General features: G+C 35.8%; 2 protein-coding genes across 2 annotated transcripts; one reads left to right on the forward strand and one right to left on the reverse strand.

Moving 5' to 3' along the window:
* The first annotated feature begins 746 nt into the window (after positions 1-746).
* LOC107642515 (phosphoserine aminotransferase 2, chloroplastic) lies at positions 747-2,644 on the forward strand. The gene has a single exon (XM_016345904.3). It carries the CDS (start codon positions 1,008-1,010, stop codon positions 2,277-2,279), a length of 1,272 nt encoding a protein of 423 aa, XP_016201390.1. The 5' UTR covers positions 747-1,007; the 3' UTR covers positions 2,280-2,644.
* A 1,079-nt stretch (positions 2,645-3,723) lies between these two features.
* Positions 3,724-13,360, reverse strand: ATGRIP (Golgi-localized GRIP domain-containing protein). The gene is made up of 22 exons (XM_016345905.3): positions 13,127-13,360; positions 12,076-12,593; positions 11,741-11,856; positions 10,846-11,015; positions 9,979-10,072; positions 8,885-8,971; positions 8,637-8,717; positions 7,987-8,112; positions 7,608-7,716; positions 7,454-7,533; positions 6,762-6,890; positions 6,582-6,682; positions 6,217-6,350; positions 6,031-6,128; positions 5,825-5,944; positions 5,649-5,682; positions 5,451-5,509; positions 5,224-5,295; positions 5,094-5,141; positions 4,845-4,950; positions 4,694-4,752; positions 3,724-4,315 (listed from the first exon to the last, which is right to left on the reverse strand). Exons 2-22 carry the CDS (start codon positions 12,557-12,559, stop codon positions 4,205-4,207), a joined length of 2,418 nt encoding a protein of 805 aa, XP_016201391.1. The 5' UTR covers positions 12,560-12,593; positions 13,127-13,360; the 3' UTR covers positions 3,724-4,204.
* Between the last annotated feature and the right edge of the window lie 272 nt (positions 13,361-13,632).

The raw sequence follows: 13,632 nt of genomic DNA on the forward strand, positions 1-13,632 counted from the left end.
ATAAAAATTATAGAGTTTGCTTTACTCCTTGCAAACTTCCTTGAACTTTTTTGAATTCCACGTTTTTAATCCATTTTAATTCATTATCATCATCTCCAAATAATATATAGATCTACAAATAGTATATAGGAGTACAAAAAAATAAACAGACAACAAAACATGATTTCTTCAAATATTTTTTAATTATAAATTTAAAAAATAAGTCATATTTAATAATGACAACTATTATCATCGTGTCAAAAAATACACAAGTACACCGGAATAAACGATATTTAACCAGGATTTTTTTTAATTATAAATCGTATTTTATTTTGAAATTTTTAAAAAAAATATAAATTATATATTCATTAGTATTTAAAACTTCTTAAAATTGATATATTTAATTATTAAGATAATATAAAATGTATAAAATATTTTCATGGGTGTAAGTTTGTATAACTTATACTTGATTTGATGCCAACGGAATCATACATATATTTCCCAACGTAATTTCGAAAAAACACTTTTTTTTTTTTATATTAATTCACCAAAAGTAGTGAACAACATCATTGTAATGGTATCCTTTTAGGAAATAAATATCTGTATTAAGTTATTCCATTACTATTTCTTTATAAAATAATATTAAAGTTTAAAATACCAAACTTTTTGTGAGAAAGGGAAAAATAAAATAAAAATAACAAAACCAAACATCTCTATGATTTTTTTTTTTAATTTAAGAAAAGAGTCTAACCATGAAATGCAAACTTGACATTAATGTTGTATGTAATTAATAATAATAATAATTATAATGTATGCATGACCGAGTATAAATCATCCCTACTTCAGATTCAGATCTTTGCCCTGACACCAAAACCAGTCACCAAACTCTCCATAATAAGCCATTGATTAAAAAAAAAAAAGCACCAAACTCTGCAAAAAGTTCTCTCTCTTCTTTTTCTTGGTCTCTGTTTCTGTCTCTGTTTCTCTGCTTTTCTCTGCCTTCTGGTTTTTTCACAATAACCGTAACCATGTCGATGTCAATGGCAACTTCAAACCACACTATCTTCCTCCACAACGCCACCAACCTCACCAACACCACCAACCATTTCCCAATAACCACCACACGCACCGCCACCACCACCTTCAAACCTATCTCCATCAAATGCACCGCCACCACCCGAACCCAAGCGCCACCACAAGCCTCCACCCAGTCCCAAGATCGGGTCTTCAACTTCGCCGCCGGCCCCGCCACCCTCCCTGAGAATGTCCTCCTGAAGGCCCAATCGGAGCTCTACAACTGGCGCGGCTCTGGAATGAGCGTCATGGAGATGAGCCACAGAGGAAAAGAATTCCTCTCAATAATCCAAAAAGCAGAGTCAGATCTGCGAACCCTCCTCAATATTCCGTCGGAATATTCCGTCCTCTTCCTCCAAGGGGGCGCCACCACCCAATTCGCCGCCATCCCCTTAAACCTCTGCACCCCACAAGACACCGTTGATTACATCGTCACCGGTTCTTGGTCTGACAAAGCATTCAAGGAGGCACAGAAATACTGCAAACCGAAGGTGATCTGGTCTGGGAAATCCGAAAAATACACAAAGATTCCATCTTTTTCTGGTTTGAATCAATCCACGGAAGCCAGGTATTTGCATATTTGCGGCAATGAAACAATTCATGGTGTGGAGTTCAAGGATTACCCTACACCCCAAAACGGTGTTCTTGTTGCTGATATGTCCTCAAATTTTTGCTCCAAGCCTGTGGATGTGTCTAGGTTTGGTTTGATCTATGCCGGTGCACAGAAGAATGTGGGTCCCTCCGGGGTCACCATTGTGATCATAAGGAAAGATCTGATTGGAAATGCTCAGGGTTTGACACCTGTGATGCTGGACTACAAGATCCATGATGAGAACAATTCACTGTATAACACGCCTCCATGCTATGGAATCTACATGTGTGGTTTGGTGTTTGAGGATCTTGTGGAGCAAGGTGGGTTGAAGGAGGTTGAGAAGAAGAACAAGAAGAAGGCTGAGATTTTGTACAATGCAATTGATGACAGCAAAGGGTTCTTTAGGTGCCCTGTTGACAAGTCTGTAAGGTCATTGATGAATGTGCCTTTCACTTTGGAGAAGGCTGAGTTGGAGGTTGAGTTCATTAAGGAAGCTGCTAAGGAGAAGATGGTGCAGCTCAAAGGCCATAGGTCAGTTGGAGGAATGAGGGCTTCGATTTACAATGCTATGCCTTTGGCTGGTGTTGAGAAGTTGGTGGCTTTCATGAAGGATTTCCAAGCAAGGCATGCTTAGAAGCTTCAAAAGGAACAAGGAAAGGAATACACTTTTATTCCCCATGCTTTTGTCTTTTTTGCTACTACACTCCATAAAGTATCACCTATGGTTCAAGGTTTTTGGCTGATTTTGCTTTGGCTATTAGTTAGATATGTCTACTTCTTATGTTTTTTAGTGATATGTTTGATTTTGAAATTTGGGTCGGCAGGGAAGTGCTTTCATTGCACTTTGCTATTATTGTCGGCTACAAAGTTAAGTATAGCTTAGGTTCCAACTTATGCTTGTTTGGGTTGAGTCCCATGTGATATTTTATTGGATGTTAGATGAAATATATTCTCAATAAATTGAATGAGGATGATAAAACATGTTGAATTACTGTGCTATATATTGATTTCCATTAGGTATGTCTTATCTATTATTTGTCTTCGTATTTGGCATCCAAACTCTATTAGCAAGAACAAGCTTTACTACTCAACGAAACCTGGCATTGCTACGTTAGCATAATGAGTAGACACGACATTTCTGAATTTGTGCATCGAATCTATCAGATCATCGGTTCAATTTCGTGTTCCTGTTTTGTGTACTTTCCTGTAATTATTTTTGCCATTGTCCATCCTAATTCTAGGACTCTGATTCCGTACTTTGCGGCTCTTCATACCATGCTGACTGCTGCAATCAGCAGTTGGCAAGGCCAGAGCAAATTGATAACCCAAACATGGTTATAAAAAAAGGCAACTACTCCTATGATGCCAAAAACATCTTCTCATGATGATCCTTGTTTAAAAAGTGTAACTTATTTGTTTAGCAACACTTTGAATAAAGGTAACACTTTTACTTCAAATAAAAAAAAGCTGGGGGAGGAGACAAAACCGCAGCCACAACCACAAGTTAAATTTATTGTGGATTATAAAAGGAAGAGTAGTGATGAATATTGAAATTTTGCTAAGGGCACAATTAAGATTTTACAATTACAAATTGTTTATTGAAATTATCTAAAAGAAATATCAGAAACCTTAAATAGGCCGGAAAATCTGAATAGCATTGGATAGCAATACGGTTTTACTCGAGGCATTTTATTACCCCCTCCAAAATAAAGGGTTTCATTTTAATCATTAAACGCTTTCTCGAAAATTTTTACGTTGCAAGAGAAATAAGATGCTTATATCTTATAGGAGGAATTTCAAGTGTATCAATACACTAATGTTTTAATAATTTTAACCGTTGATCTTAATTATAAAAAATATATATAATATATATTAATTAAAATCAACTGTTAAAATTACTGAAATACCGGTGTTCCAGATACATTTAAAAAACTTTCCTATCTTATATAGTCAACCAAAAAGCAATTTGCGAACTTGCGGAATCAAACTCTCCCATTGCAACTCAGCTCGCTCCTAGTTAACCATAATAATGTTAATGCAGCAAAAACATTTTTTGTGCGCCAAGGAAATAGAAAATATTCATGAAAACTCGAACACTAAAATTTCCTTTAGATATCATCATGACTTACAAAAATGTGAACTCAAAAAGGGAATTCTCACTCCTCTAGCATTGTCAAATTCAAATTTCATAATTCAGAATGAAGACATATGATACAGTTCCCTCTAGCAATACCTTTCAGCTCAATATAATCAAGGGTAAAAAATGAACTATTCTATTGTTTGTTCCCCAGCCAGATAATCAAACTGAATATCTCTCGAGTTTTCTCCCTCCCTCCGTGTTATAATATTTGTTGTATGGTATAACCCTTTGGTGTTTCTTTACAGCTTCGGAACACTTCCATTGAACAATGTAATCAATGAAAGATATATCTAATTTACAGATACAAACCTGGTTTCCCAGTAAAAGTGAGTACACAAACAATACTTCTGGAGCTGTTTTGGCAGAAGCATATGGTCTCACAGCAACAAGAGAATTCTCCGGTGCTCCTATTTACATCATTATGTAAATGAGAATCTTGAGAAAAGAGAGAGGCCAGATCCTGAGGCATCATTCGCAGGATTTGGCGATGCATCTGCTGAGTTTTGATATGCCTGTTGGCACTTCTGCATCTGTGCTTGCAATTGAATAGCAGAGAAACATCTTCGTTAAATTCATATACATAAATGAAGTGTTGGTTTTAAATTAATTTACTTTCATTTTGTTTGGCAATTATGGAAAGAAAAATGGACAATGTAAAAACAACAAATGTTCTTCCAGAGACATGCTTATAGAACATTTTATCAGAGGCACATCCAAAGTCTTACACATGTTATTTCTGCATGTTAAATTGTTAACAGTACTTCAAAGTATTTATAAGAACCCTTAAATTTAACTAAGGAGATGCAATAGGCAAAAATGAATGACATAATTAATACAGTATTATCAAGAGAGAAATTACTTTACTTTGCACAACCTCATTTCTTCTCCCTGAAATAAGATAATATTACCTCTTGTGGACTAAACTGGAGAAGCATCCCAATAACTGGTAGCAATACCTCCACTTCACCTGGTCACACAATTTTCATTATCATATTAAATACATGCTTTTCACTAGAAATAGAAAAATAAAAGACTATCTGCTTCCTTTGAAGTTTATACCTGTCTCAAGAAGCTTTAAGATAACATTTTTCAAATATGTCATATCTACACCTTCCCTTTTCTTTGATCTTTCCATGTCACGAAGCTCAGCCTTTAGTATTGCTTCCTAAAATCATAATATTGGAAACACATAAGGGAAACTACGACTGTAATTACAGATGATATCATTGTCCTTATAGAGAAATTAAATCTCGTCTATATCATATGCAAATACAATTAAAATCCCAAGAAATGCAAGCAATCATATACCTGTTGGCTGTGGAGACGATTCTCTCGTTCAAGCTCCTCAATTTCTTCCTGAATTGACAGCAATGTTATGCATTATACAGAATATGGGGATGGAATTGGAGAAGAGGTGATAGATCAAGACAAGACATACTTGAAGAGCTAAGATATGGCGCTGTGATCGTGCTAGTTCTTCTTCTCTTTGAGCTTGTTGTCTAGCTAGGAGCTGACAGTAGAATAGGATCGAGGATCCAATTATCAAGGCAATAAAACAGGTTGCAATGTACAAAACTTTCAACGCAGATACTCTTTACAATATACATTGGTGATAAATTAAAAGCGGGAATGGAATTACACCATAAATTAGGAATAAAGACATACCAGAATTTGCTGTTCTGCAGCAGAGGGACTTAAATTCATTGAATCCACTTTATGCGAGGCTGTCCAGAACAGTTGAAATAATATTTAAATCCAGAAAATGTTATACTAGAAAATCACCAGATATTTGAAACAACGAAAATATACTTAAAACGTTCAGCAAGCAGAACAATTTCTGCCAGGATATAAATGAATTAATACCTGTGCTATAATTATCATTGTCACTGTGGTCAACCTGAGATTATAGCACACCATTATCAGACCAGTAGAATAAATATGCAAGATCACATGAATGTTAAGTACCAGATCTATGTCTCAATAATCATATGATTTACTAAAAGCAGGAAAGGAAAAAAAAAAAACATAAAAACAAAAACCTGTGGTCTTGATTGAAGAGATTGACGAAGATTCCTGTTATCATCTGAAAGTCTAGATATTTCATTATCCTTCTCCTCAATCATTTTATCAGCAATATCATGAAAAGAAGCATGTTCATCCTATGAAGGGGAAAAACAAAGAAGGGGAAAAAACAATCAGAGGAACTAAAGTCCATCAGGCACATGTTTAAGAACTTTAATATCACCTTCAATTTTTTATATTGCAGTTTGAGCTCTTGCAACTCCTTTTGCATATCTTGTGCAGCAGTTGCTTCGTTTTCAGCCTTCATTGAGTCACATTTGACTGCAAAGTTAAGTTGAGGTTAAACCTTCTAAAATCAAATTCATACAAGTATAAGCTACAATTTAATCAGGCAGCCAAGGTTTGTTACTTCGCCACGTTTCTTCTACATTTTTAAGGCTTAGTCCCCATTCTTCTTTCTCCTTAAGGTGCTGAGCATTAGCTGAGTCAAGCTTTGTTTCTAAGCTCCTTATTAGTTGCTTGGCATTTTCAAGGGCTGTCTCTCTGAAATTTATAAATAAGTTGTTGAGACTGCTCTAAATTAAACAGCGAAAAATAGTCTATCCACTAGTTATAGACAAATCATAGCACAAATCATGGAGTTAAAGCAAGATTTGTCACTCCAGATAATTGTTATTCATCTTTTGCTTCCAACTATATTTTAGTTGTTTGTATGTATTCGAATTGAGGTATCAGATAAACAAGCTCATTAAGAGTTGACAATCACAATAGCACCTTTCTACAAGCTCTCTCTCATGATTTGCCATAGCAGACTGAAGATCTTGAATAACTTTATCCTTTTCTTCTGTTACCGATAATACTTCATTTTCAGCCTCCTGTAGAAAATTAACAATGTGATTTGATTACTGACTAATATATCTACATCTTATTCATAGAATAATGATATGAATGTACCTTTAGGGCTTCCTCAAGAGCTTTGAGTTGTTCAGAGTCTTTAGCTGCAGCCAGTTCTGCATCCTTCTTTTGAAGAAGTGCATGTGCTCGAACTTTGTATGAAGAAAATTCCCTCTCAAGACTGCTTATCTGAAGAGGCACAAACCCCGTGTTATAGAGCACAGTCAGCAGATAAGCAGTTTTGTAACTGAAATGGGACTAATCTCCAGATATGTTATTTTGCAAAGGTACTAATCCACACTTTTAATTGTTCAAAGATCAGGAAAGAAAAAACATAACAACCCATGCTTCCAAGCACAGTTTTCAATAAAAGGATTTTTTGTCATGAATTTGAGTTAGAAACATCAGATTTACTGAAGCAATGACCATTTTACAATCTTTTGGAGAATATTAAAGAAGAATATCACATAAAAAAGTTCACTCCCATACCAGGCGTATCATTTGACATTAGATGAATCACATACCATAGCACACATGCTAAATTCAAAGAGGAAGCACCTTGATGCGGAACCAGTAATGTTATTAAAATAAGTTCTTTTGGACAGCAAATGTCATCAACAATTTCTTAATTCATGCCCATATCAAGAGATACAGAAAAACTTATGGCATACAAGAGACACGCTACATCTAAACAGTTTAATCACTTTATTCAATTTCTACCAGCTAACTAGCAAGGGAAGATAAATTAGAACCTCTTCCTTGGCAGCCAAAAGTTCAGCATCTCTCATACTGAGAATCCTGGTCTGAGCAGCGACCTCCGATTCCAGCTGACCTGGCAATTGTCAAGACATAAATATACATTTTAAAATGAATGCAAGAAAGCTTTCAGAAGTATAAATAATTTACTTCTTATTTTTGCTACTTCAACTTCTGCGCGTATGCAGTTGCTCTCAGCGGTTTCAAGTTTCATTTTGAGCGCCTGAGATGCAGTCTCCCAGCTTGCTCTTGCTTTCTCCTGAACACACCAAGCTTGAGATTAAAGGAATGATATCCAGTTATACGAAATAACAAAAAGACTACCACATTTCTAAAGCTTTCAAGACTTAATTTCACTTTAAACACTCTTTTCATCGCCTATGCAAACATCAATCAATCCCTTCTCCCTTGGGGACAGGGTAATCTACATAGAGAGGTGGGAAAAAAATACTGACAGTGACCGCAATAAGATAAAGCATGGGAAAAGATGAAGAGCATTCTTAGCAATTTTAGAAATTCAGAATCATACATGCTCTTGTTTTAGGTGAGAAAGCTCCCCCTTCATACTTTCCAGAGATGCTCTAAGTCGTGCTGCCTCCCCAGATGAGGCTGCCTCCATCTCTGCAATTTTAGATTCTTTTTCTGCAACTAGAACCTGGATATTACATATTAGTGGATTGAGATGGGTGAGGTCATTGGAAGGAAACTGCCATATTTTAACTAACCTCATCAAATTATTAAGAACAAATTAGAGCGAATTAAATTGGAAGATATGCAATATAGAGAAAGAATGTGAATTTCCTGGCGGCGTCAAGTACTCAGCGCATTCTGCTGATATCTCTAAAGCAGATATATTACAGGCCTAGTAACCACTTGAGAATAAAAACCAAAACCATGTTGAAATTTAATTATCGGTTGTAGCTTTTGAGCCCAAGTCCACCCAAACATGGTCACTTATGTAACCTTCACAGGCCTCTACATAAAATTTCTTATTCATAAAGAACCAAAGCATGAAACCAAAAAGACAGCTATTCTTAAATAATCCTTCAGATCTAGGAATCAATGCACTTCAAAGTTCAAGCCCCCATCTCCCAAGAAAATGGAATATTATTTTCACATCAGCAGCATCTTCCACTCCTTAAATCATTATAAAAAAATATTCATGACTATAAAACTCACCTGCAGTGAAGAAATGGATTCAGTTGCCTTGCTTCTATCGGACAATGCATCATTAAGTTGAGCCTCCAAACTTTCTATATTCTGCAGTAAACAGATGGATTTAATTACAAAGCACAACTAGATCCAAAATACGCAATATAGAATACCTTCTTTTAATTGAATAAGTAATCTAATTAGGGAGAAAATGGATGAGGGAAGAAGATATGATATCCTCCTAAAAAGGTAAGAAAACAAACCAATGCTTGTACCTTTTGGTGTTTAGCTGAGAGCTCCGCGAGTGCAGCTTGTTTTTTTTCATCAGCAGCCTGAAGCAAACCTCTCATATCTTCTAACATCTGAGTTGTCAAACATTAATTTGAGATATGCAAAGAACAGAAATATATATAAACGATTATTGGTTGATTTGCTATCAAAATTACAGACATAAGTTTCATGAAACAGTTATTATTGTAAAGAAAAGTAAAAACTATAGAGCACAAGAATTTGAAATATTACAAAATAATGCCAAAAATATTTATGAAAGTCACATTCTTTTTTGATAAAATAACAACAACAATAACAACAAGAACCACAACAACAATAACAATAATAATACTGAAGAAAGAAGGGGGAAAAAAAACGGTACTTCAAGTTTTGCATGAAACATTAAAAGCCTAAGTCTCATAAGAGGATCTAACTTAATAGAGTGAGCTGAGTAAAGAATCTAGAAGAGTCTAGAAGCTGTTAGAGCAGTTATAGGAATTGCCAGCTAGCATAGATTCCCCCCTAACAGCCCCTAAAATGTAAAGACCATTCTACCCGCTTCATCTAGTGTGCTGAACAGTAACACTCTCCTTACTCTCCTCACTTATGTATATAAGTACTGGTTCAGTACTCTAATATGAACAGATTCTGATTTCTGCAATTCTGTTTTTTTCTCTCTGCTCTCTCACTCTCTCTCACACACACGCACACAACACACTTTCTCTTCTCTGAATTCTCAAACTCTATTACAACTCAACTTAGTCGACAACATCCATTTAAGGAAGGGCTAGAGATATCAAATAGTATTCTGGCCTAAACAATAAATACAATTTTATTGTTGAGAAGAGGCTATATAAATAAGCTTGATATAGTAAGAAAATTGCTGATGCCATTAACTATCCAGATGCAAGGCATTACCTATTTGGTTTATAAACAATGCATTTAGTTATACATACAACATCCACAAGGAGAATAATACATTAGTTATAGGCAGAATAAACAAAACAGTTTGAAGTGTGAACCTCAGAAACTGAATAAACATACAGGATGTCTAAATCAATAAGCACTTTCTCAACTAAAAAAGGTAGATCATTTGCACCTGTTCTTTTTCTGCAAGAGATTGTTGCAATGATTCAATAGCACTCTCTTTAGGTTGTAAAGAACGCCGTAAATCCTCAATAGTATCTCGAAGTCTGGCCAACAGATTTTTAAACTATTAATTATAAAAGGCATGAGGTACTCTGAATTCTCCTTTATTTCTTTTAATGTAAAGTATATTTTTTGTCTCTTAAGTTTTTTGAAAAGTTTCAAAACTACCTCTAATGTTTAATTTGATTCAATCTTTTCCTTGATGTTTGAAATAAATTTCAATTCTACCTATATTGATAATATTTTCCAATTTTAACCCTAAATTATCATCATCATCATTTTCTTCTCTCCCCACCAAGCCACACCAACATTATCATCATCATCACCACATCAAGCCACCACATCACCTCCACTACCACCCCCCACCACCATCATTGGACCCACCGCCACTGCCTCCACACCCCATCGCCACCATCACTTCTTTCCCTCTCCTCAGCCTTTTCCTCATTGCACTTCCTTTTCTCTCCTACTGTATCCCCACACCTACAGGCAATACCCACTCCCACCTCCACCATTGCTTCCACATGCTGTCGATATCTATACTGCCTCCACAAGCCATCACCACCCTCTCCTGACCCACTACTCACTCTACCCTTCGCTCATAACCCACCAGCATCTGAAATAGGTAAATGCTTCCCCCCCCCCCCCCCCCCCACACACACACAAAAAAAAAAAAAAAAACACCACAAAACAAGTAATATATCTAACACTAACAATATAAAAAGGTACACAAGTTTCTATCTAATGAATATGATTATATGAATGTACTCAGCTAACCATCTCCAATCATGATGGTAGGAAAAATTTGAGGTTTTACCTGTTGTTTTCACCTCTTAGATGTTGCCTATCAGCATCCATTCCTTTCAATGCATCATTTGCTTGCTTCCTCGTGCGTTCTAGCTCTTGTTGTAATGCTGACCGTTGGGATGTTGCTTTCTCAGCAGTCTCAATCACTTCATTGAATCGAGCCTCAAGATCATCTTTTTCCTAAGAATGAAAATCCCAACAACAAACTGAATAAACTTTCTATTTAATATTTTTAAAATAATCAAGCAAACTGCTGTAAGTGACTAGGTTGTCTAGGATGTTTTCTTGAAGCTTGTCTCTTCTATAAAGCTTTCCTTTTTTTCGTTTTTTAGAAAAAAAATTATAAATGAAGAAATTCATTTAGACAAAGGGAAGAATAATACTAGATAAGGGATAAGATATAACCCATAGTTTTCCAATCCTTCAACATGTTTGAGAGAGGAAATCCTCTATAAAGATCATGGGCTTTGCACCAAATAAAAGCCAAACATGTAAAGTTGTAAAACTATCCCATAAAACATGTTTGTCAAAAAATTTGTCATTGAAGGTGCCAACAAAAAACTCCAAATAGTTGTATATACTGCACAGTGCCACAAAGATTTTGCCTCTTTCCAACTTCCAAAACCAAGAAAACATTCTTTTTCTGCCCAAAAAAAGGTTGCTTTGTTGAATCTCTAAATCAGAATTTCCCAACTTGTTTTGTGCTAATGTACAAGATTTTAAGGGGCCTAAGGTTCTTAATTAAAAACCAGACCATCTACCTGCATTAAAAATTTCAATCATAAAAGACAGCAAGCAAAGGAGTAATGCCATTTAGATTAACTATTAACATGGTTACACTTCAGTTTTATTAGATTAACTATTAACATGCCACAGAAGAATATAGCGATTGCAGTATTGCTCACCTTTTGAACATCTTGAATACGCTGCTTTGCTCGTTTATGAAGCCTGTTAAACTTTGAGTCGAGTTCAGAGTACTTCTCTTCACGATCTTTTATTTCTTGCTCCAGCTTTGTTTGAGCTAGAAAAAAGAATAAATCAAATTAAATTAAAAAAAAAAAGGGGGGGGGGGGGGGGGGGAGGTAATAAAATGCATTCATTCTAAGAAAGAGATAGCATTTTATAGTGATGTCAATTCTATTATTCATGAACAGTGAGCAGTAACATAACATTCAATGCAGGTCATTATTTTTATGAATGGCTTTCACTGTTTCATACAAACACAAAAGTGGAACCAGACCTTCTGCGAGCTTTTCAGACAGCTCCCTGGCCTTTGCTTCTGCCTCTGAGTATACCGTTTGAAGGTGCTTCAAAGCCTCTTCAGATGCAAGTCTTGTTTGTTTTTCTACCAGAAGTTCTTTATCTAGTGCTTGTATCCTTTTCTGAAGCTCTTTCACAATGTCAGATTCCTCACCTTCTGGACCACCAACTCCTTTCTGCAGACTAGAGTCACTATGTATATGGTTTACATTTCGAAATCCATCAAACTGGGACTTCAAGAATTCATTCTGAAATCTGAGGTCAGCAACCATTTCTAGAAGCTGATCATAACTATCAGCTGGACCTTGATCGCCGTCGAATATACCATTTTCCATCGGAAGATCTCCATTGCTACCGTGTTTGTGATGATGATGATGCTCATCAGACAATTGCGACTCTGGTATTGAAGAATCTTCTACACAATTTTCCATAGTTCCCAGAGTGTCACCTTCACCAGATGCCATTGACTTCTTGTGTCGCAACTTTTACCAGAGTGAGCTGCAATTGAACACAGTCAAGATCCATGAAAGCATGAACCTACTACTTTAGCTTAATATGAGTTAAGATTGAAATTCTCAAATAGACAAGGTTTCATAATAAATATCCTTGGGGACTTAGACCTTATAATGTCAAAATTGGATAACAGCGAGAGAAAAAGAAGTTATGGTAAAACCTTCAAATACCAAGTCGAACATTACAACTTTCAGTTCATAAGAAAAAGCTTAACTACAAATTTAAAATGCTCGATACAAGTGGAAGTAACAACCCAAAATAATTGAACAGGTCTCACATAGCTTTTGACCAGAACAGATGAGCATGTCAGAAACTAAGTTATAGAGGACACAACGATCTCAGGTTTAGTTTCATTCAATTTCCTTCGTCGAAAAAAGTTGTGAGCCACGCAATGAGATTCGAATTCAAAAAGAAAACACAGTAACATTGCGAATTGGGAGAAAGCATAATTGATTGTATTGCGCAGGAGGTACAGGGAGCTCGGCATACAGAATCAACGAGGAGGAAGAGAAACTTACCGAAGGAACGGCGCTTGTCCGATTTGGAAGCGGGAACCGCCGTCCGCTTGGGCGTGGGAAGGTGAGATCGGCGGTGGCAGAATGGATCTCAGGCCGCAGTGAACGGAGGATGAGAAGGAGATAATAAATCGATGCCGTTCGTAAATGGCCCTCTCACGGTGTCTGTACATTTCTTTTTTTATTTCTTCTGCTTCATACGAGGAACTCACGATTTGGATCCGGCGTCAAAATTGTAACTACATCAACTTAATGAGGGTATTTTAGTAATCGCAAGCATCGTACTGTTTCGTTTTTGTTTTCCTACAATTTTCATGCTTTATTGTATGGTAAAGCCTCACTTGCAGTTGTATTCGAATGAAGTTGATAATTAAAAATTATTAGACGATAATTTAATTAAATTTATCAAATTATTTAGCAGTTTTTAAATATTAATTTCATATTAAAATAATTCACAGAGTTTTCACCTTATTGTATTTATCCTTTTATATTTTTTGGGATAAAAAAAT

The sequence above is a fragment of the Arachis ipaensis genome, chromosome B5, assembly GCF_059453495.1.
Source record: "Arachis ipaensis isolate K30076 ecotype BB chromosome B5, ASM5945349v1, whole genome shotgun sequence".
Taxonomy (NCBI): domain Eukaryota; kingdom Viridiplantae; phylum Streptophyta; class Magnoliopsida; order Fabales; family Fabaceae; genus Arachis; species Arachis ipaensis.

Coding starts and splice junctions, on each gene's coding strand:
- ATGRIP (XM_016345905.3), bottom strand. CDS start 12,559: ATGGCATCTGGTGAAGGTGACACTCTGGGAACTATGGAAAATTGTGTA. Junction 5,945..6,030: donor TGCAATATAAAAAATTGAAG/GTGATATTAAAG, acceptor TCCCCTTCATAG/GATGAACATGCTTCTTTTCA. Junction 4,753..4,844: donor CTTAAAGCTTCTTGAGACAG/GTATAAACTTCA, acceptor TTGTGTGACCAG/GTGAAGTGGAGGTATTGCTA.
- LOC107642515 (XM_016345904.3), top strand. CDS start 1,008: ATGTCGATGTCAATGGCAACTTCAAACCACACTATCTTCCTCCACAAC.